This window comes from Nerophis lumbriciformis, linkage group LG27 (assembly GCF_033978685.3).
Source record: "Nerophis lumbriciformis linkage group LG27, RoL_Nlum_v2.1, whole genome shotgun sequence".
Taxonomy (NCBI): Eukaryota; Metazoa; Chordata; class Actinopteri; order Syngnathiformes; family Syngnathidae; genus Nerophis; species Nerophis lumbriciformis.
This window is the reverse complement of record NC_084574.2, coordinates 282788-307500: the sequence shown is the minus strand read 5'-3', so window position 1 is coordinate 307500 and position 24713 is coordinate 282788. Positions and strand designations below refer to the sequence as shown.

Here is a 24713-nt window from a genome sequence, read left to right as displayed (position 1 = left end):
CCCGTCAGCAAATATTCATGCCCCTAGACTTGCAGCTAAGTCTATTATTTGAGAGAGAAAAAAACGCTCTAGCTCATCGTTTTACATTCTGACATGGATGTTTGTACTTTAAAGGCCTAAAAGTTGCCGCGTTTGTCAAATATCCAACACAAGTCTCGATGGAGGCTACACGTGACACACAAGTACTTCCGGTACTTTTCTTCTTCGTTGGTGACAGACTATAATAAGAGTATGTTTAGCGCCAGCTGCTGGACTGGAATGTGTGTGCTTGCCAATCATGTCTTAGTTTTCATATTCTTCAAAGGTAAATACAATATTGTTCCTTATCTTATAATTCTTCAAAAGGTAAATACAATTTATATTTATTTTCGCTCTATTTTATAATTCTTCAAAGGTAAATTCAATATTTGGTTAATATTAAATAGTTTACCTGTTTCCCACCTTTTTTGTAAAGGGCGCCGGAAGTTGTCAAGAGCCGTCAGCGATCCTGTTCTGTCTCCCTGTAATGTTTGATCCTGTTCTGTCTCCCTGTAATGTTTGATTCTGTTCTGTCTCCCTGTAATGTTTGATCCAGTTCTGTCTCCCTATAATGTTTGATCCGGTTCTGTCTCCCTGTAATGTTTGATTCTGTTCTGTCTCCCTGTAATGTTTGATCCGGTTCTGTCTCCCTGTAATGTTTGATCCTGTTCTGTCTCCCTGTAATGTTTGATCCTGTTCTGTCTCCCTGTAATGTTTGATGCTGTTCTGTCTCCCTGTAATGTTTGATCCGGTTCTGTCTCCCTGTAATGTTTGATCCTGTTCTGTCTCCCTGTAATGTTTGATCCTGTTCTGTCTCCCTGTAATGTTTGATCCGGTTCTGTCTCCCTGTAATGTTTGATCCTGTTCTGTCTCCCTGTAATGTTTGATCCTGTTCTGTCTCCCTGTAATGTTTGTCTGCTCTTGAATGGGATTGTGCTGAAAACCTTCATTTCCCCTCAGGGATTATTAAAGTATTTCTGATTCTGAACATAATCAAGTGAAAATAAACCCACTTTTATTCTTTTTTTTATTGGAAAAAAAGGGTGAAATGCACATTTGAATATAGTCCTCACATGACTTTCATCAATGTTTACCACAAAGTCAATACAATGCAAAGGAATGTAAGACTAAAAAGACTGTTCTTGTACAGAAAGTGGTCTGCTGAGAGCAAAAACAAAGTTAAACATGTAATAGTAGTCATAATAATAATAATAATAATGTAATATTAGAAGAAAAACAGAGAATATCTACTGTGGGAAGGGTGGAGGCAAGGAGTAGGGCATGGGAGGTGGAGGTGGTGGTGCCAGTGAGGGCTGAGAGGCAAAAGGAAAGGGGCTTTTCATGCCATTCTGGGCAGGCCTCTGCATGGCCCCGAACTGAGGGGGCCCCTGAAAGCTTTGGTTCCCAAAGGAACCCCCCTGATGGGACGGCGCACCAAAGCTGCCTTGGCCACCATTGCTGTAACTGGGACCGTAGCTACCACTGTTGCCTCCGTAGCCGCCGCCACCATTTTGCACCTTGCCCCCAAAGCCACCCTTTGGCCCATTTCCAAACCCTCTATCGTTGTCCCTGTAGCTAGCGCCACCAAAGTTATCACGTCTCCCACCTCCGGAGTACCTATCTCGACGCTCGTCTTTGTAGCCACCTCGTCCTCCTCTTCCGCGACCTGCACGGGAAGAAAAGAGCGAGAGTATGTCAACAACACACCTGGGTGGACTTGGCCCTAAACTTGCCCCGTTAGCTTGTGCTGCAAACATTGACTTTTAATGACGTCATCCAGACACCCAACTGTTTCACTATCTTGTCTCATTTGTTTGTGCTGCAATTTTGGTCTCACTAATATAGTTGTCATGTTTGATTATTCATAAGTAGCCCCATAATACAACAATATTTATATAATAGACAAGAACAAACCATCAGGACATGTTTGGGGTGATTTTGACAAGGCTGGTTATGAATCATAAAACATTAAAGGTTTAATAGGCAAAACATTTTTGCAGCACAATCAAGCACAAATGTAAATGTATCACTACGTTAATAACATCAAAACTGTAATAGTTAGGAACAAATGCAGCAGAAGTGACTGCGACACGTTTGGGGAGCTTTTGACAAGACGAGGGGCTGGCTATGAGTCACAATACGGTAGCAACATCCATACATCCATCCATTTTCTACCGCTTGTCCCTTTCAGGGTCGCGGGGGGTGCTGGAGCCTATCTCAGCTGCATTCGGGCGGAAGGCGGGGTACACCCCGGACAAGGAAGGCGGTGTACACCCCGGACAAGGAAGGAGGTGTACACCCTGGACAAGTCACCATCTCATCACAGGGCCAACACAGACAGACAGACAACATTCACACTCACATTCACACACTATAAAAAGACAAAAACATTTTGCAACACAAATGTTGCAAAAACAAATCGGACAAAATTGGAGAGATTTTAACAGTTTTTAGGAAGAATAGCATGTTAAAATAACATAAAAACCATAAAACGTGGACATAAAAATGATAATAGACCAAATAATTTTGCAGCACCAACGATTAGGACAGGTTTGTGGGGCTGGTTATGAATAACAACACGTTAATAACATAATATCAAAACTATAATAAACCAAAAAACTGCAGCACAACGATTGGGACATGTTTGGGAAGATTCTGACCAGGTTTTGGGGTGTTGGGGGGGTAATGAATAATAACACTTTAAAAACAAAAATTATTCAACATTAATGACATAAAAAGTATACTGTTAGATAAAAAAAATAATTTGCAATTGGGAACAAGTTTGGGGCGATTGACCAGGTGGGGTGCTGCTATGAATAATAACACATTTAATAACTCTAAAGGATAATAAGTAAAAGAAACATTGGACAAGTCAGACAATGTAATCATTACCTCCTCTGTCCTCTGCCATCTGGATGAGCTTGGGGTTAATGGCCTGGTTGGCCTCCCGCAGCACAGAGATGAGGTCACTGGCCTGTTTCATGTTGTTGGGGGTGAAGAAGGTGTAGGCCGTGCCCGTTTTTTGACTGCGGGCCGTGCGTCCAATGCGGTGGATATAGTCCTCGGAGGAGTTAGGGTAGTCATAATTGATGACAAATTTCACATCCTCCACATCTGTAGAAAAGTGTTGCAGTGTGGAAAAGGAAAGATGGGAGGCCACAGGGGAGTTTGCACACCACAACAGCCACACCAAAGCAGACAATTAGCCACTTTGAAGGCTGGAGGCAAGTGGTTAGTGAGAGCATCATCATCACTCCATGGGAATACTACTGTGGGAAGAGAGAAAGGATGCACACTCCAATTGCTTACCACAGTCCAAATAATCCAAAAAGGCACGTCACTCCCCCGTTTGTTAGCAAGGGAAATGGATTTAAGGCTCACCAGAAGGAGTATGCATTCACTAGTCCTTTCCCAATGCAGACAAATCCCCCACAAATTGTCAAGTGAGCTTCTTCTAGGCAGTTGGGCCAGGATGTGCACTGGTCAAGTGGCTTTTGAGCCCCAGTACACCCTGAAAAGAAGCCACACTGCACGTCTTGCCAAGACCAAACAGACAAATTGACAGCCTTCATCAGTGTCATTGAGGCAAGATCTGCTAAGAAGCCAGCGTTCACTTGAGAAAATGTCTCTCGTTGGCAGGTCTCGACATGACTACAAACAACAGGCGCTACGGGGAGGATCTTTGGTCTCTCACTCTTTCTCCTCACTACCCCCTAAGCACATGTGCCAGGTCTCGTCAATTTGCACTTTGCAAACTGCTCTCTCCTTTTCAAGGAATCCAGCACTTAGGAAGTAAAAGTACGTCGTCCATACACGCTCCCAAAGGTAACCATTTTTTTGGTCCCAAATCTCAAAGGGGGGACTCGCAACACAGCGCCTTCTGACACCACATCAAGCTTTCGCTTTTTTTTTTTACGTTTGACTTGTAAACAGCTGGATGGCATTTGTGGGGTGAACTCCATGGAAAGAGAACAGAATTGGACATGTCGGAGACAAAGGCTTAGCCACAGAGCCTTTAGAGAAAACTGGCACACAAGAGCTGTCACCTCTCTAGGCCCACTGGGTGGCAAGCCAGTTGAGCACTTCCAATATGTCATCCTTCTCCCTCTCCAGGCCTGGGACTGTCATGCCTAGTGCCTGCCACACAGACTCCACCTTAAGGTGAGAAAAACTCAGAAAATGCACAGAGACGTTAAAGAAAGCAAAAAGACTTTCTTTAAATGAAGTGTAAGACAGGCTGCTCCCTAGAGGGCCAACTCACCTAGACCACGGGACGCCACGTCGGTAGCGATGAGGATCGGCGCTTTGCCGTATCGGAACTCTGAAAAGTAGACGGGCGGGCATGTCAGTAGTTCATTTGTTGCTTTTCCACTGCACAGTACCAGCTTGGCTCTGCTTGATGATTAGGAAATTGAAAGAAAAAAGTACATTCTTAGTGGGGAGTGCTCAGAGAGTATGGGGTAACGGACTGTCTTATTGTGGCAGTCCGCTCCCTGTATGATCAGTGTCAGAGCTTGGTCCGCATTGCCGGCAGTAAGTCGGACACGTTTCCAGTGAGGGTTGGACTCCGCCAAGGCTGCCCTTTGTCACCCATTCTGTTCATAACCTTTATGGACAGAATTTCTAGGCGCAGTCAGAGCGTTGAGGGGATCTGGTTTGGTGGCTGCAGGATTAGGTCTCTGCTATTTGCAGATGATGTGGTCCTGATGGCTTTCTCTGGCCAAGATCTTCAGCTCTCGCTGGATCGGTTCGCAGCCGAGTGTGAAGCGACTGGGATGGGAATCAGCACCTCCAAGTCCGAGTCCATGGTTCTCTCCCGGAAAAGGGTGGAGTGCCATCTCCGGGTTGGGGAGGAGATCTTGCCCCAAGTGGAGGAGTTCAAGTACCTCGGAGTCTTGTTCACGAGTGGGGGAAGAGTGGATCGTGAGATCGACAGGCGGATCGGTGCGGCGTCTTCAGTAATGCGGACGCTGTATCGATCCGTTGTGGTGAAGAAGGAGCTGAGCCGGAAGGCAAAGCTCTCGATTTACAGGTCGATCTACGTTCCCATCCTCACCTATGGTCATGAGCTTTGGGTCATGACCGAAAGGACAAGATCACGGGTACAAGCGGCCGAAATGAGTTTCCTCCGCCGAGTGGCGGGGCTCTCCCTTAGAGATAGGGTGAGAAGCTCTGTCATCCGGGAGGAGCTCAAAGTAAAGCCGCTGCTCCTCCACATGGAGAGGAGCCAGATGAGGTGGTTCGGGCATCTGGTCAGGATGCCACCCGAACGCCTCCCTAGGAAGCTGTTTCGGGCACGTCCGACCGGTAGGAGGCCACGGGGAAGACCCAGGACACGCTGGGAAGACTATCTCTCCCGGCTGGCCTGGGAACGCCTCGGGATCCCCCGGGAGGAGCTGGACGAAGTGGCTGGGGAGAGGGAAGTCTGGGCTTCCCTGCTTAAGCTGCTGCCCCCGCGACCCAACCTCGGATAAGCGGAAGAAGATGGATGGATGGACATTCTTAATCACAACAATAATGTCCTTGCAGTTATTTGGGGAGGGAATCATTCCAATCCTTCTGTCCTTGACATGGCCTAAACACTTCCATCCATCCATCCATTTTCTACCGCTTGTCCAGTTCGGGGTGGCAAGGGGTGCTGGAGCCTATCTCAGCTGCACACGGGTGGAAAGCAGGCTACACCCTGGACAAGTCACCACCTCATCACAGATAGACAACATTCACACACTAGGGACCATTTAGTGTTGCCAATCAACCTATCCCCAGGTGCATGTCTTTGGAGGTGGGAGGGGCCTATCCCCAGGTGCATCTCTATGGAGGTGGGAGGGGCCTATCCCCAGGTGCATGTCTTTGGAGGTGGGAGGGGCCTATCCCCAGGTGCATGTCTTTGGAGGTGGGAGGGGCCTATCCCCAGGTGCATGTCTTTGATGGTGGGAGGGGCCTATCCCCAGGTGCATGTCTATGGAGGTGGGAGGGGCCTATCCCTAGGTGCATGTCTATGGAGGTGGGAGGGGCCTATCCCCAGGTGCATGTCTTTGGAGGTGGGAGGGGCCTATCCCCAGGTGCATGTCTTTGGAGGTGGGAGGGGCCTATCCCCAGGTGCATGTCTTTGATGGTGGGAGGGGCCTATCCCCAGGTGCATGTCTATGGAGGTGGGAGGGGCCTATCCCTAGGTGCATGTCTATGGAGGTGGGAGGGGCCTATCCCCAGGTGCATGTCTTTGGAGGTGGGAGGAAGCCGGAGTACCCGGAGAGAACCCACGCAGTCACGGGGAGAACATGCAAACGCCACACAGAAAAAAAGACATTTAAATTTAAATTTGCGCAGGTAGTTTGTGTCGATACCGTAGTGGTTAAGCTTCTTCTTTTTCTCTATCTTCTTGTTATGGGACATTCATCCTCCACTGTTGCCATTTCTAATATAAAGTAGTGTAAAGTTCTTACTAGAGATAAATGCTTTAAAATGTAATATTGGAAATTATCGGTATCGTTTTTTTTTAAATTATCGGTATCGTTTTTTGTTGGTTTTTTTATTTTTATTTTTTTAACTAAATCAAGATAAAAAACACAAGATACACTTACAATTAGTGCACCAACCCAAACAACCTCCCTCCCCACTCATTCACACAAAAGTGTTGTTTCTTTGTGTTATTAATATTGTGGTTCCTACATTATATATCAATATATATCAATACAGTCTGCAAGGGATACAGTCCGTAAGCACACATGATTGTGCGTGCTGCTGCTCCACTAATAGTACTAACCTTTAACACTTCATTTGACTCATTTTCATTCATTACTAGTTTCTATATAACTGTTTTTATATTGTTTTACTTTCTTTTTCATTCAAGAAAATGTTTTTAATTTATTTATCTTATTTTATTTTATTAAAAATTTTTTTATAAGGACCTTATCTTCACCATACCTGGTTGTCCAAATTAGGCATAATAATGTGTTAATTCCACCACTGTATATATCAGTATCGGTTGATATCGGTAATTAAAGAGTTGGACAATATCGAAATATCAGATATCAGCAAAAAGCCATTATCGGACATCACTAGTTCTTACTTATATCTGTCAATAAACTCACCATGAAAGCACTAAAACATACCATGAATTGATTTACATGGACCCTGACTTAAACAAGTGTAAAAACTTATTGGGGTGTTACCATTTAGTGGTCAATTGTACGGAATATGTACTTCACTGTGCAACCTACTAATAAAAGTCTCAATCAATCAATCAAACCGGTGTAGTGAGTTGACATTATTCACCCAAGGAACTTTACTTTTTAGAGTTCCGGTCGGACACTTTTTCACGGGACACATTTCCAGTGTTGTTGTTTCCGGATGAGGAGATGCTGCTCCGTTATTGACTGAAGTAAAGTGTGAATGTCATTAAAACAGTTAGCGCCATCTTTTGACACTTCTTCCACACCCGTCCTTGCACGCTACACCACTACAACAAAGATGACGCTGTCCAAGTGGAGGCACGTGAATAAGATGTGTAAAACATCATCTATGCAACATTTTGAGCAAAGAAGCACCATTACATGTTATGTAGACCACAAGGAAGTCTTTTACATTTAGAAAAAAATAATAACAATAGGACTCCTTTTTTGCGCCCTATAATCCAGTGTGCCTTACATATGAAAAAAGATTGAAAACAGACAATTCATCGGCAGTGCGCCTTATAATCCGGTGCGCCATATGGTCCAGAAAATATGGTAAATATTTTAAATAAAAAAGTTTTCATCCAAAAAAATGTTTTAATATATTTTTGAAAATGATGAATCAACTTAAAATCAGAATGAATAAGAATCGAGATTCAGATGTGAATCTGTTTTTTGTGCACACCTACTAACTGCTTAGTCTTCTAATTTGGCCCAATTAGCTCAGGGTTGGGAGTAGGAGGGATGAAAGACATTTATAGCAGCAGGGAAAAAAAGTGATACACGGCAAGAGTGTATGATATTACAGGAGTAAATATCCCGATAGTTGACTATATTGTCACACTCCTATTGAGTTCGTAAATTGAAAAGGTCGTAAGTTTCTCCATGAGAAACAATGGAAATATAAATATTGGGTTCCAGCCTCAACAAACGTCCCTATTTTAGTGAAGGTTTGTACACAATATAAAGTACAGTATATCAAACAAACATAAGGAGGTAATGAATTAACTACCTCTTTATTAACAAGCTAAAACAACAGCAAGCTGAACTGTGCTGTTTGCTCTGTGTACACACACACACACATACACACACACAAGAGTCCCTTTGGTGCCCTCACAAATACTCAGAAATAACAAAAATCCTTAATTTGAACAACTATATGGCTACAATAATAAACATCTAAAAAAGTAAAATCTGCTTACAGTGCAAAAAGCTCTGCAAAGGTCCTCTAGTGAGATGCGCCTCAACATTTTGATATTGAACATTTTGAAGTGCAGATTTTTCCCCAGTTGGTAAAACGGCTGGGTGTTTCCCCCCCCCCACTTTCCAACAAATTTGGCATGCCTGTTCGTTTGTCTGTGTTGATGGCCTCTTGTTGCTCATTTGTTTTGAAGCCAATATTTTCCCACACTTGGACATTTCATTGCATGTTGTCACTTTGCAGTGCCTCTCAGTAATGACTAGCAAGGCTTTGTCCGTTCATGTCTAGCGAGCCCAGCAAAACAAAGATTGTGGATGGATGGATGACAAGAGGAGTCAGTTCATTTCATTCTGCTAATGAAAAAACAGGCTAAGGTGCTGAGTGAACCCTGAAAACAAACACACACGGACATGGAAATGTATCCATGCCCGCAAAGTTATCCAGTTAACTTCCATTTATCATTAAATTCATTGACTATTGACTATCAAGCAATGCCTAGATAGTACATGGCAGTACAAGTCAACAGCTTGTAGAGCCAAGTAGGTACCATGCTGTGGAAACACTATTTGATTCTCACCATTCAGGACCCAGTCTCTCTCCTGCTGGCTCTTGTCTCCGTGAATCCCCATAGCTGGCCAACTATGTCATGACATATGCACATAGCCGTTAAAAGTCATACCTGAGTAGAATACTATTGGTAGAATGAGGCGTCCTCACCCGTCCCTTCTCATCCTCCTGGTGATCTCATCGCAGCGCCTTTTAGTCTCCACGAATATAATGGTCTTGTTCTCTTTTTCACTCATGATCTCCTCCAGCAAGCGCATCAGCCTGATTCCAGTGGAGCAGAAGAAGATGTGGCAAAATCACATGTGACCAAACTGATCATCCGTCTTACTTGTCCTCCTTCTCCATGTCGTTGCAGACGTCCACTATCTGCAGGATGTTGTGGTTGGCGCTGAGCTGAAGCGCTCCAACGTTGATCTGTACATAGTCTTTCAGGAAGTCCTCAGCCAGCTGCCGGACTTCTTTGGGCCATGTGGCGCTCCACATCAGGGTCTGACGGTCTGGCTAGGAAGAGGACACAGTTGCCAACAAACACTTCAGATTGATTCTGATTAGCGATGCACCCGTTTATCATTTTGACCCATCAGCCTTTTTTTAACTACAACAGATGATTCAATATAATGATACCAGTGAAGTAGATAGCAATAACCCTTGCTCAAGCCCGTTTTTTGTCCTTCTTTCCTGGTGTCTTCTCAGCTTTCTTTGTTTTTGCTGCTGCAGCGATCAAGTTGCTCCATGAGCCTCGCTCCGCAACACTCGCACTGATTAGAGGAGCGCCATGACTTTCATGTTCCGTGATTCAATATTTAGACAGATGATATATTATATAATAGCAGGCAGCTGCTCACACATTCTCATACTTTCTGTAACATCCAGGAAGAAATGTCAGCCAGTTAGAAAAATGTCTCAACTATAAATCTACATAGAGGAGCCCAGAGTTGTTTTTATTTCAATGTTAGCAAAGTAAACCTTACAATGTATTAAATCTATGAACTGTTCAAAATTGTAAAAAAAAATTTTGTAATGTACAAATAGGCTAGTTATTGTAATGTAAAAACCCCCAATAGTTTTAAAAATTTCTCAGGAGATTTTCTATATTTTGAAATGCAAGTGTTGATGCTCCTCTGAACATACTTGCCAACCCTCCCGGATTTTCCGGGAGACTCCCGAAATTCAGCGCCTCTCCCGAAAACCTCCCGGGACAAATTTTCTCCCGAAAATCTCCCGAAATTCAGGCGGAGCTGGAGGCCACGCCCCCTCCAGCTCTATGCGGACCTGAGTGACGTGTTGACAACCTGTTCACACGTCCGCTTTCCCACAATTTAAACAGCTAATGATGGAGGGCGAGTTCTTGGTTTCTTATGTGGATTTATTGTTAGGCAGTTTCATTAACGTCCTCCCAGCGCGGTAACAACAAACAACAGCATTTCGTCTACGTAAAGCAGTTGGTCTGCCGTAAACAGCAATGTTGTGACACTTTTAAACAGGACAATACTGCCATCTACTGTACATGCATATGTGACCCACCCATAATGTGTCACATTTTTGTGTTGATTTATTTATTTTATGGTTTGAATTCGTTTTTGGAGCTGTCATTACACATTTATCAGTATTCACATTGGTCAGTAGGGGGCAGTAGGGCGTTTCTTCCCAATTGAATGCTATCACCTGCAGACCGGAAGTGTCTTGTCATTCTGATGAGAGCGACCAGTCTGTGAACAATTGAAACGTCCTGTGTGCTTTTTCCTCCTGTATAACAGGTTAGTTTTGGTGAATCAACTCACTGAATAATATCCATGTGATCTTTATTAGTTTAAGTACACATTCTGATGGTGGAGCCTAACTCTAAAGTGTTTGTGAGTTGTAGTTTGTATTTGTGAATGAATCCAGTGCACAGCTGCAGTAATCAATACAAAAAGGCGACGTGAGTGCGCAATGTTTATATAGGAACTTCTGATCCTAATTCAGACTCCCAAATTAGAGCTCCCGTTTTCTTATTGATTTTATAATGTATATTTGTATAATGTGTGTGTTCTGAAATAGTGACAGAGAATAGAACAAGGATGGACAATTCAACAATTAGTAGATGAGTGTTATGTGTGTGTTTATGTGTAAATAAATGAACACTGAAATTCAAGTATTTCTTTTATTTATATATATATATATATATATATATAAATAAATAATAATTTATTATATATATATATATATATATGTAATAATATATATATATATATATATATATATATATATATATATATATATATATATATAGCTAGAATTCACTGAAAGTCAAGTATTTTTTATATATATATATCTTAACCACAACCTCCACCCCACCCCCGACCACGCCCCCCAACCCCCACCCCCACCTCCCGAAATCGGAGGTCTCAAGGTTGGCAAGTATGCCTCTGATACACGTCATAAAAGGTGTTTGATGCTAAATGAAACAACATAAAAGATTGTCACTACTGGTCCAACGTTTCCTAAAAAAAATGTTTAAACCCACTTAGAGCCTTGTCCAGCTGTTTACTGACATTTACTGTTTATGTTTAAAACTTTAACTGCAAACCAATATCTGCTCCAAATATGGGTTATCGGCCTCCTTGACCACTAATATTGGAAGTGAAAAAACATATCTGACAATTTGTAATGAAACTCTGTACCCACCCGTATTTGTTCCACAATCTTGCGTATCTGCGGTTCAAATCCCATGTCAAGCATGCGATCGGCCTCGTCAAGCACCAGATAGGTGCAGCGGCGCAAATTAGTTTTTCCGCACTCCAGGAAGTCAATGAGACGACCAGGCGTAGCGATGCAAATCTCCACCCCTGAAAGAAAATCAAGATGATCAATGAAGCATCCGAGAGTTTTTGACCAATTCAACTTGGGTCAATAGATAGATGATGCAGAACAACATACCCCTCTCCAGATCCCTAATTTGTGGCCCTTTGGGTGCCCCGCCATAGATGCAGGTGCTCCTGAGACGGGAGGCCCTGCCATACTCAGCGGCAACTTGCTGCACCTGCTGAGCGAGCTCGCGGGTCGGCGCCAACACCAAGCACTGCAGAAAGCAGAATTTAGTTTGAACTTTGAACTGGTCAAATATGAAACACACGTCCTTTCAAAAGTGACAGTGGAAACTGAGGGGCTTTCAGGTCACTGATGAGGATCTTGTATCGAGGCTTATTCTATCACTTCCTGCTTTGGTAACCTCAGTGTGGCCAATAGAAACAGACAAGGTGTGCCAAAAGATCTGAACCAGATCTATCAGGCCAGAGTCATCCAGAAGACAAAGGCCATTCTGGTCAACCCTCAGCAGAGTTGACACTCTTGCCCTCAGGATGCAGGTACGTCCATAGTAACAGGAACATACATGTTCCCTCAGCTGTTGACTTTATAAATGAGCTTCTTAAACAAGCTCAGCTGCTCTGCACACTCACTTTAGTGGGAAGCGACGTGTGAGGATTACTTTTTATTGTATTACAAATGTTTTGTAGTTTTTAGCTCATTGCCTTCATGATGGTTTGTATGTTGTATGTATTTGTACCTTGTTTTTATGACTACTGCTGCAAACCAAATTGCCCCTCGGGGACAATAAAGATTTTCTAAGTCTAAGTCTAAGTCTAAGGCCTTTTGACTACAATGACAATAAAACTTTCACACACAATCTTTCTTCCGGTGGCGAGGATCCAAGTTATGGACGATACGGCCTAAAACCAATATCGCAATAAATATTGCTGCCTTTCGCGATAACAATATATATCACTATTATATTGCAAAGAGAATTATTTCAAAACGGGTTAGAAAGGCTCCTAATTGTGGTAACATACAGCATCTTTTCCAGTTGTTATTTCCTCAAAACTAAGTAACTAAATATATGGTTACTCTCTGTTGTAACATGGTTTTATTTACACATCTGTCAAAATATAATAAGCACTTATTCTGAAGTTATTTCAATACCTTAAATTTGTTTTGGGCGATACTACAATGATCCAATACCAAACAGTTACAGGGGCAGTATTGGTCATACCAACTTCAAATGTTTAAGATTGTTAAATAATTACATTTACAATCAGACAAAAAACACATATTATTGAAGTATTTACGTTCTTTCCTATTATTGGCTCTGTTAATTCCTTTGACTTAAAGTTCTCCTGTATCCAGAGACCTTTTTCTTGACTTTTTAAACAATAACAAAACAAGATTTTTTTGATCTAATCAATGTGGTATCAACCATATAAAGCTATTATTATACTTGGTTTGGTTAGTGTGGAGATTTGAATCCTTTGTTTACATTGAAGAGCCTTACTAACCTTGTGGCTAGCATGGCTTACTGTATCCTCCAAAGGTGTGTAGTCGAGCATGTTTCGCTATTCCTCGCCCTTCAGGGATGATACGAGTAAGAGACAGTTTTTTTTTGGCGCAATGGAGGCGAGAATTGTGACTTAAAAGCAGCTTTGCACTGTGGAGGGACGTTAGCTGCCAGCTCGCTAGCGAGGACGCTACATTGACGATGCGTTCGCTTATCGTTTATATCGCGCAATCCTAACTACCATAGTTTTATTTTGAAGCTTACTTGGCACGTTTGAATACTTTGTAACTAGACAGCTGTTCCTCATCTGGGGGATCCGAGCAGCTTTGTGTCACGCTGCTTAGCGACAATGATCAAGTTATGAACACATGTTGACATAAACCCACTGATTCTTCATAGAAATGACCACTTTGGCTCTCACATTTCATGCCGACAAAAGCAATTTACGTGAGTCAACAGACGGGTTGATGACATCAACGGGGTTGACTTAGGTTGGACTGTAATATTGGCAAGGAGTTGGTAATAGGGCTGCAACCATTAGTCGACAATAACATTTGTTGCCGACATTTATATTTGTCGACAATAGTCGTGACATCATCACTTGTGTTTTTATGGCCAAAAGTGGGTCACTCACAAAAACAACAGCAGTGATAACATGTCAAGTTTGAGGATATTTCCTCTTATTCTTGTTAAAGGAGCCATATGTAATAATGTCATGTTAGGTCATCATTAAATGGCCCTGATATGTCAAAAGTGGCCTAGTGGTTAGAGTGTCTGCCCTGAGATGGGTAGGTTGTGAGTTCAAACCCCGGCCGAGTCATACCAAAGACTATAAAAATGGGAGCCATTACCTCCCTGCTTGGCACTCAGCATCAAGGGTTGGAATTGGGGGTTAAATCACCAAAAAATGATTCCCGGGCGCAGCCACCGCTGCTGCTCACTCCTCCCCTCACCTCCCAGGGGGTGATCAAGGGTGATGGGTCAAATGCAGAGAATAATTTCGCCACACCTAGTGTGTGTGTGACAATCATTGCTACTTTAACTTTAACTTAAAAGGCATTAATAAATCATTCCAATACGTCTATAACTGATAACAGTAGTTCATATGCTCATTTCATAATTAGATTTACAGCCCCGAAATATTGTTATTGTTTTCATTTTGATGCCCCGCCCTCCACTGTTTGACCAATTAGAAAGTCTGAGCGTGTCACATCCAGGTTGCCATCTTGGTCTGGCTACTGCCACTGGTAAAGTTACTAAACATGTCAGACCTTAGTACATCTAAATGTTACCATTCTCAACTTAGTCATGACAAAGCCAGAAACAAAAGCAGGATTTGTATCGGGGATGCCTTTGAAAGATGCCAAACTTGCTCATTTCCTCCTTGATAGGTAAGTCAGGCACTTATGTTTTCTTATTACCGGTACTTGTAATAAATGGAAATGGACATTTGGTATGTAGTCCAGTACAGTCTATGATCTTGTCTCACAAAGCTAGTATGTTCCTGCAACCAATGCTTAGTGTGATGGTGTTAGCTCGGTCAATGACACATGGACATACATGCTAACATATGCTAGTTAGCATGTATGTCCATGTGTCATCCAACTGACAGGACAACATGTATTTAGTACAACTAAAAGCTAAGTGGATAAGTGTAGTGTCAGAGCCTATTTCCTTCTCAATATGCTGAGGAAATGGTTCCAACATTAGCATGGCAATGTGAAAGGTATGGAGACATGATCAAATAATTCCTGGTTGGTGTAGCCTATAGGCATACCTTGGTCAAATGTCTCCTCTTTAGTTACATTAGGCTGCTAAGCATGCTCGACTTATTTTCACCAGTATAACCATTGCTTGTAGTCTTTGTTTTCTGATAGTACTGACAATAACCAGAAAATAGCCTCATTTCTGTGTCAAATGTGTTGGTTAGAGATTTGTTATTGACAAAACGCTTGTCTATTCAGCTATTATGGTCCCCAGACCTCAACCCCTAGTAAGAGGCAGTGGAAGTTTGAAGTTCCTTGGAGTAGTCCAGTCCATCCAGCTGCCTGTCTGGCAACCTCAGTCAGGGAGAGGAGGAGGGGACTACAGGATTTTGACCGTAATTGCAGTACCATTTCTGGCCACATTATTACATATGGCACCTTTAAAACAATAATACCTTTCTCATTTTGCCAATTAGACCTTGTTTTTATGGCAGTACATCTGTAATACGCGAGCATTTAAAGACATGATGGCGGACATTTGGAGGGAGGATGCGGTCTCAATCTCGATAAGAGTGTTAGCTTATGCCTTGCTAGCTAGCTAACAAGTGTGAGACGGAGCTTTGTGAAAAATAACTTTAACTATCATTTTTGCCAAAGTCAGCCAGCTAAACTTTGTCTACATCATTTCAAGTACTTTTTAAAGCAGCGTCAATTTGCAATACCGAAATAAAAGGTACTTTAACAAACGCGACCCGCGCACGCACTCACACCGAGAGGTATCATAAGATTAAACATACAATCTATTAAATAGCCAACATTTTAAGAATCCATTTCTACACATTGAGTCTATTAGAGTGCTAAAACTGCCAAGAGTTAATCAATAGTCAATATATCAGTGTGCAGATTTTTAAACATCACAAAATGATTTTCTTTTAGAGGAATTTAGATTTTGTATTGTTGTCAGTTTTCTTTTTCTTTTTTTTTTAGCAATTTGCCTTTCCTTTCTTCTAAATGGAAAACATTTGAATAATCTTTTTTTTGTAACATCTGAATGAGCAGCACAGTTACCGTATAAATAAATATTTATGAATGAATTAGTCATCTGTTGTTTGTAAGCACATGCCTAAAATAACTTGAGCTGCATTTAGAAGTCGATGGAAAAATGAACAGCCATTAAATATGTGTACGCTGTATTATCTGATTGATTGTTAAGATAATGGTTGACTATGAAAATAATGGCTAGTTAACATCAGACTTACAATAGGACCATCGCCATGCTCCAGGAAGGCTTGATGTTGGATGTGCACAATAGCGGGTAGAAGGTACTGAAGAACAGACAGGAAATTGTTCATGTTAATAAAAGTATGTGCTGCAATGAAGAATTGCCACAATTCACAGGTTGTTGCCAAGACAACATTTAGGACCTTCTCGGAATACCGATGGCAAGAGTATGTTTTTGCTGCAGAGTTTGGACAAGCATTATTCCATACTTACTGCGAGGGTTTTCCCAGAGCCCGTTTGAGCGATGCCAACCATGTCTTTGCCACCAAGAGCCACTGGCCAGCCCTGAGACTGGATGGAGGTTGGTTCAACCCAGTTCTGCTTTACAATGACATCCATGACGTAGCCTGACAAACAGAACATGGAATTATTCCTGAAAATCACACAAACAGTAGTGATGCCATGTTAAAGTGGAACTGTTGCCTATCATTCACAATCCTTATGCACATGGGTTTTTCTTTTTTTATGCATTCTAACTTGTAAAATACGGCAAGTCTGAGGTGGCTAATGAGAGTACTCTATTGTGCTCATAAAGCCTTCTAAAAACATCCAAAAACTGCCAAGAATTGACCATATACATGGTGTGGCCGAAATAGAATCCAAGTATTAGCAATATTGTTATTATACGCAGACAAACTACCTTTAGCGGCGCCGTGTTCACTGAGCGCTAACAAGCTTATGCTGCTATATTGACATAGTGAGCTGCTGAAAGGTAATCCCAGATTATAAATCATGCCTCTCACCTGGATAGTAGAAGGTTGTGGCCATAAAAACCGAAAAGTTGGTCAACTTTGACATCCAACTAAACAGCGAGAAAGACACGAAAAGACGCTCATTTGCGGCATCTTTTTCTTTAAACCTATGTGAAAATTATGATTAGTGATTTATCTAAATTGAAAAATATAAACATCCTATCAGTCGGCATCCCAGTGAGAGCAGACATTGTACAGTAAGCGATTGTTTGATTATGTTTGGAGTTTGTATATCTTGTTCAGCACTTAGCAATGTGTACATGATGGGTAGTGTTTGACTAAAGCTGCTTCTGTTTAGCACACAGCTTCTAAAACTTGTAGCTCATCCTCCTTATATTAAGGCTGAAAAATGTAATGTGGTGGATCATCAGACTCCAAAGTAGTCTTTCTTGTCTCTACGTAAGTCTGCCATGATTAGTAATGTTGTTGTTGTTGAAGGGAAAAGTGAATATAAATATTACATGTTATTACGAATGTGCCTGTTACTACATGACATATATACATACTTACAGTGTGTATATTAAGTGTTTTTGGATGTTTTTAAAGCACTTTATAGGCAAAATAGAGCGACTCCCAAAGTTTCAAATGCAAAATTTCTCAAAAAAATGTATAGCATTTCAAAGGTTTTAGAAAAAACGTTCCAATGGTACTCGAACCATTGGGGTAGGCCAAATATTAAGGGCGCTACGCATTTTTGAAGTTAAAGAATCAGTTGCTTTTTTGTCTTGAATTATCCTTTAAAAATGTGTACTGTATATTTTTGGAAACTTAAAACTCATAGCTCCCTTACTATTATAGTCATAAATACATGAAATAAAAAGCAAATGGATTAGTTCATTAACCCAAAGAAAATCACTTATTGAAAAAAATACAAACTTAAATAATTGATCAATATTGTATTTAGTTAATTAGCGGCATACCGCTTTGAATACAAACTGTGAACGGTTTAAACACATCATAAAACACCATTTAGAGGGAATACTTGTGTATGATACTATCTGACCTTAGGAGAGTTTCTCTGGAGGAAATGTTACACAATTTTTGTGGATTTTCATGGTGGCGGCCTCGGACAGACAGTTCTAGCTAGCACAAAAAACATGTTTCATTGCTCAGATTGACTTCACTGTACAAACATCGTAAGCTATAAAGCCTTCCAAACTTACCTTCAGGTATCATTTTGTATGATATTGAGATGTACAATTTTGCCTGTTGATTAATGCCACTTTGAGAAATCAGACCCAGGAATTTGGAAGTGGAGGCAAATGTGAACTACGTCATCAACCTCTGCGCTCTTCAATTAGCACACAAATACACCCCCCCCCCCTCCTCCAAGCCACCGCTGCAATGGAGATAAGCAGGTAAATAAACGCAAGAAAATGGAACATTGTTAGCTGACTCTTTGCTAACATTTACTGAGTAACTAACAATGGACCATTGGAAGCTGAATTTTTCTAGCGTTTTTTACGTGTTTGATTGCATAAAAAAAGAAGAACAATCATGTGATCTTGCCTTACATAAGGATTGTGAATGATAGACAACATTCCAACTTTGACAGCCAATTAGGTCTTTAAACTTACACAACTGTCTGACTGGATGTTTTAAATAACTAGAAATACACATTTGCATACATCAGATGTTGAATATATTGCAACAGTCACATAAAAGATAATATTTAACTTGCCATACTCCTCCCAAATTCACCATACATTGACTTAATTGCAGTCTAGAAGCCAGCATAGAAACTGTGTTCAAAGAACTCACTTGGAAATGCTGCTTCATGGAACTTTACGATTGGTTTGGGGCAATCTCTGCCTTTGACCGTAACTTCTTTGCTTCTTCTGTACTGCTCAACCTCTTGCTGAAAATGGAGGGGAAAGGAAATGATAAATGGATGTTGTTAAGCCCCATAGAGAATGTCAAGAAAAAGAAAGGAAGCTTACAGGAGATCTCCGGCTGGTGTCTGGATGTTCGTGGTAGAAGTTCTTTTGAAACTTGGGAAGTTGATCAAGGTTCCAGTGCCTCTTCCTTAGCCTGTCACCGGGGTTGCCAAACTTTGCAGGGGGAGGTCCACCCCTGCCACCGCCTCCAAAACGAGGAGGTCCCCCACCATACCTACCGTAGAGGATAGTCCATTAAGTACATTCATTTATTTGTGGCGGTCCTCGTTTAAGCACGATGTACCACCACAACTAGGGCTGGGCGATAAAACGATAACGAAATATCTCTTTTCTTTTTTACAGTCGTAGGAGACAAGTTGTCCACATTTTAAAAGATGCAAGATTGCAGCAACACCCGCACTGAAGCCAAGGTGAAACATTTGTGATAATGTATTCAACCAACACATTTGTATGGTCCATGCAAAACCAACTTTTCTTACCTATTGAAACCTGTTTTGTGTATTTGGGATCTGCACAAGTGCCCAAAATGTGAAATCAAATCATGTTTGATATTTATAAAACAAATCTTGCCTTCCTTCATACTCCCTCCAAACCAGCCACTTCAAATGTTCCCCTTTAGTGACCTTTTTCTGAACTGTGACGTCAGCAGATATCTCCGTACATGTTTTAAATTGACCCAAAGTGCTTTGCGTGAGTCCGCCATGCGTCTGTGCTGGAGTCAATAAGCTCCTCTATCCTCTTGTTGACTGGCTCGTACGTGCACATGCATCTTCCGCTGTAGACATTTCTAATACATATACTTCTAACTTATATGTCAGTAGACTCCATATGGAAGCAGTAACAGATGGCGGGGAGGAAGTGGAGCCATGCAAACAAAATGGCACATCATAAAGAGACAGTGAGAAAAAAGCTTGAAGACGGTCTGTAAAACTAAATCTATGCAAAATGTTGACCAAAGAAGCATTGTTGCATGTTATGTAGACCACCAGGAAGTCTTTTAAGTGTAGAAAATAAATCCTCATGACACAAAAATATTTAAAACCGTTAAACTATATCCTTGACTACTTAGGGGTGTGATGGTTGGTTGAAGTTTATTTCAAACATGCATACAATGTCAAAATAATACATCTCATATTTTCATTTTTCTTTACAACATGTTCGATAAATAGTCGGAAGAAGCACAGCTTATCTTATTCAATCTTACCCCTTTTTTACTTCACAGCAATCAATAAGTTCACTTCCTGCTCTTAATTTGTACACAATTTACACTAATTCATTCTGAAAACAACACTTCTCTTCATAAATAGTTAAGTCACATAATGAGATTAATAGTATCTTATTTGCAATAAGTTTGTTCCACAATTTAATTCCACTTAAGGTTTTAAGTGTTGTACGTGCATACAATTGTTTTGCGTTACATTCTTCTCTAAGGTTATATTTTTCATCTATTGTTGAAGAATTGTTGTAAAGTGTTGGGTAGCAGGTTATAGTTTGCTTTGTGCATCATTTAAGATGCTCAGTTTAGCCATGCATGTTATTGATGAGCACCTTATAATAATAATAATGGATTAGATTTTATATCGCGCTTTTCTATCATTAGATACTCAAAGCGCTCACAGAGAAGTGGGAAGCCATCATTCATTCACACCTGGTGGTGGTAAGCTACATTTGTAGCCACAGCTGCCTTGTGGTAGACTGACGGCCCCTCCGACCACCACCTATCATTCATTCATCATTCATTCACCTACGGCCCCTCCGACCACCACCTATCATTCATTCACCTACGGCCCCTCCGACCACCACCTATCATTCATTCATCATTCATTCACCTAAGGCCCCTCCGACCACCACCTATCATTCATTCATCATTCATTCACCTACAACCCCTCCGACCACCACCTATCACTCATTCATCATTCATTCACCTACGGCCCCTCCGACCACCACCTATCATTCATTCATCATTCATTCACCTACGGCCCCTCCGACCACCACCTATCATTCATTCATCATTCATTCACCTACAACCCCTCCGACCACCACCTATCACTCATTCATCATTCATTCACCTACGGCCCCTCTGACCACCACCTATCATTCATTCATCATTCATTCACCTACGGCCCCTCTGACCACCACCTATCATTCATTCATCATTCATTCACCTACGGCCCCTCCGACCACCACCTATCATTCATTCATTCACCTACAGCCCCTCCGACCACCACCTATCATTCATTCATCATTCATTCACCTACGGCCCCTCCGACCACCACCTATCATTCATTCATCATTCATTCACCTACGGCCCCTCCGACCACCACCTATCATTCATTCATCATTCATTCACCTACAACCCCTCCGACCACCACCTGTCACTCATTCATCATTCATTCACCTACGGCCCCTCCGACCACCACCTATCATTCATTCATCATTCATTCACCTACGGCCCCTCTGACCACCACCTGTCACTCATTCATCATTCATTCACCTACGGCCCCTCCGACCACCACCTATCATTCATTCACCAGTGTGAGCGGCACCGAGGGCAAGGGTGAAGTATCCTGCCCAAGGACACAACGGCAGCGATTTGGATGTCAAGAGGCGGGGAGCGATCAGGTTTCTGGCACGGCCGCTCTACCCACTACGCCATGCCGCCCCTGTGGAGTAAACTTGAAGAAGTCAGCCAACACGCCTGCTCTGCATCTTTTATGATGAGACAAGACAACACATATATTTGCAAGGCCATTTTCAAGAAGGATATTTAAAGAGAAACTACATCTTGTAGCCCTGGACGCTGGAATGGGTTCTACAGAATGGGAGTTCAGGTATTTTATTTCTTTTTTTTCACGTTTAATCTGTTTTTTGCAATGTTTATTTTGACAGTACCACATATGATGCGGGTTTGTTGATTTTTAAACGCGCCAGAAAATAACCTGTTTTGTACACTGTTGATGTGTTTCAATGGCCAGTAGGGCGTAAATGTGTTCCTGTGTAGTATTTGTCCAGCAATGGTCATGTGATGACATCAATGATGCTATTTGGAGAGCTCATCATTGAAGTTGGACATCACTGAAGGCCTAGTTGGGAAACGCACGGCCCGCCACTGCTCATTTTAAAAATTGTAAAAAAAAAATAATACAAATAATCGGTAATGTGACAATCATTCATCAAGGTTAACTACCGTATTTTCCGCACTATAAGGCGCACCTAAAAACCTCCAATTTTCTCAAAAGCTGACAGTGCGCCTTATAATCCGGTCCGCAGCCGAGTGTGAAGCGACTGGGATGGGAATCAGCACCTCCAAGTCCGAGTCCATGGTTCTCTCCCGGAAAAGGGTGGAGTGCCATCTCCGGGTTGGGGAGGAGATCTTACCCCAAGTGGAGGAGTTCAAGTACCTCGGAGTCTTGTTCACGAGTGGGGGAGGAGTGGATGGTGAGATGGACAGGCGGATCGGTGCGGCGTCTTCAGTAATGCGGACGCTGTATCGATCCATTGTGGTGAAGAAGGAGCTGAGCCGGAAGGCAAAGCTCTCGATTTACCGGTCGATCTACGTTCCCATCCTCACCTATGGTCATGAGCTTTGGGTCATGACCGAAAGGACAAGATCACGGGTACAAGCGGCCCAAATGAGTTTCCTCCGCCGGGTGGCGGGGCTCTCCCTTAGAGATAGGGTGAGAAGCTCTGTCATCCGGGGGGAGCTCAAAGTAAAGCCGCTGCTCCTCCACATGGAGAGGAGCCAGATGAGGTGGTTCGGGCATCTGGTCAGGATGCCACCCGAACGCCTCCCTAGGAAGGTGTTTCGGGCACGTCCGACCGGTAGGAGGCCACGGGGAAGACCCAGGACACGTTGGGAAGACTATGTCTCCCGGCTGGCCTGGGAACGCCTCGGGATCCCCCGGGAGGAGCTGGACGAAGTGGCTGGGGAGAGGGAAGTCTGGGCTTCCCTGCTTAAGCTGCTGCCCCCGCGACCCGACCTCGGATAAGCGGAAGAAGATGGATGGATGGGCTGACAGTGCGCCTTATAATCCGGTGCGCCTTATAATCCGGTCCGCCTTATATACGGACCAATATTGAGCCACAACAAACCTAAACTTCATTTTGATAAAGTTTAGGTCTCGCAACTACGGTAAACAGCCGCCAACTTCTTTTTCCCCCGTAGAAGAAGACGCGCTTCTTCTTCTACGGTAAGCAGCCGCCCCCGTAGAAGAAGGTGCATGCTGGGATATATGACTGTGCGAGGCGTGCCGTTTTGATTTCCATTTGTTTGTTTATGTAAAGACCCCAAAATGGCTCCTATTAAGAGACATGCTTACGACGCAGAGTTTAAACTTAAGACGATCAGTCACACAGTAGAACACGGGAATACACTGACTCCATTAATGACCACTTCCACCATCCAACCAACTGTTTAATTGGGACACTGAAGAAGAAGAATTGGAGGGATCTGTGGATGAGGAATAAGTTCATAAAGTGAGCTTTACATGTTTATTTTGTGTGTTGTGTTGTGTGACATTAACGTTTGAGCAATGTTGAGTTATTGATATATTGTTATTGCTCTGCACTATTTGGAGTGTTACTATATTGTGATTGCACTAACGTTTGATTTACAGTATCACTGTTTTTTTACCTGCTTATTGAATCAGGGAAAAGTTCCCCTTCACTATGTGATATAAATGTTGCACTAAATGCTATACCTTGCTGTTATTAAAAGATAAACAAAACACCACTTCACTGACTTTACCTCGGGGAAAATAATAAAACAGCTGTTTATTCATTTTGGGAGTGAACGGAGTTGTCAGAACGCTGGTTTGTAATCTATTAATGTTTTGTTGACATTCCCTTTAGCGCAGCTCCATCTAATGGATGCATAGGTGCGCCTTATATATGAACAAAGTTTTGAAATATGCCATTCATTGAAGGTGCGCCTTATAATCCGGTGCGCCTTATAGTGCAGAATATACGGTAATGAATGCCGATGGGTAGCGTGGCCTGGCCTGCTGGCGCCATGTAGCATGCTGTGACCATAAAGAGCATTAAAGACAAGTCCATATGGGAAAGTCATCTTTAATGAAGAAATGTCGCTGCGTCATGTTGTTTGTGCTTTTTATTCTTCGTATTTCTGTCCTTCCAAGTGCACTTATTAGCTGCCATTTGAACAGCGAGAGACTGGTGGCTGTTGCAATGTTAGCTGTGATATATTATCTTCGCTCAGGTTAACCGCATAAACATCAGCTAATAAGATGAAACATCAAGTAATAAGAAGTGTAATCATCCATCTTTACATGAGTGTAGCATGGACGCTAGCAGCCATTTGTATTCCGCTAAGAAGAAGAAGACTACTTACCCTCTGTCTCTGCCACGGTCTCTGTCTGAAAAGCCTGGCATTGTCTCGCAGAATAGAATACTGGGATTTAATGAGAGAAACAAAGAGTTTATGGCTAAAGTCTACAGTCGGTGAACCCAAACCGAACGATGACAGCTGGGCGAAGAGATGAAGTGACGTCACAGCAGAGGCGGATCACTTGGTCGTATCATTGCGCGGGTGGTGGGGGAGGAGCCATGGGAGGACCACCACGACTTGACTGTTATGTATCCCTGCGCCACAAGTGCGACCCGGGGGTCGTTTGCTACTTTTAGTGGCCTGCAGCATATTCTTCAAAACATTCATTCTGCATATAAAACTATATTTCTCAATGAAGTGTATTTGTGTTCATATTTAAGGCTCTCTGGAACTGATTATACATTCATTCTTATGAGAAACGTTTGGTACGATTTGTTTTCTGCCTGACCTTTTGGAAGT

The 24713-nt window shown here is 42.4% G+C and overlaps 2 protein-coding genes across 2 annotated transcripts in view; both read right to left on the bottom strand.

Moving 5' to 3' along the window:
* The window catches only part of polg2 (polymerase (DNA directed), gamma 2, accessory subunit), a 10540-nt gene extending 10345 nt beyond the window's left edge, over positions 1-195 (bottom strand). Inside the window, exon 1 of the mRNA XM_061923112.2 lies at positions 1-195. This exon is cut by the window's left edge and continues 591 nt beyond it. The gene's annotated coding sequence lies outside the window, so the exon portion shown is untranslated.
* Positions 196-1027: 832 nt separating this feature from the next.
* Positions 1028-24427, bottom strand: LOC133570276 (probable ATP-dependent RNA helicase DDX5). The gene is made up of 13 exons (XM_061923113.2): positions 24258-24427; positions 18950-19121; positions 18771-18867; positions 16471-16604; positions 16236-16301; positions 11878-12019; positions 11626-11786; positions 9287-9459; positions 9109-9219; positions 8969-9030; positions 4280-4339; positions 2911-3132; positions 1028-1684 (listed from the first exon to the last, which is right to left on the bottom strand). Exons 1-13 carry the CDS (start codon positions 24296-24298, stop codon positions 1266-1268), a joined length of 1860 nt encoding a protein of 619 aa, XP_061779097.1. The 5' UTR covers positions 24299-24427; the 3' UTR covers positions 1028-1265.
* Between the last annotated feature and the right edge of the window lie 286 nt (positions 24428-24713).

What these genes read in the sequence shown, in the direction of transcription:
- LOC133570276 (XM_061923113.2), bottom strand. Translation starts at nt 24,298, where the DNA reads ATGCCAGGCTTTTCAGACAGAGACCGTGGCAGAGACAGAGG. An exon ending in ACACCAGCCGGAGATCTCCT is followed by an intron (nt 18,868 to 18,949) that starts GTAAGCTTCCTT and finishes CTCCATTTTCAG; the next exon opens with CAAGAGGTTGAGCAGTACAG. An exon ending in GAGAGACTGGGTCCTGAATG is followed by an intron (nt 4,340 to 8,968) that starts GTGAGAATCAAA and finishes TCTACTTTTCAG; the next exon opens with AGTTCCGATACGGCAAAGCG.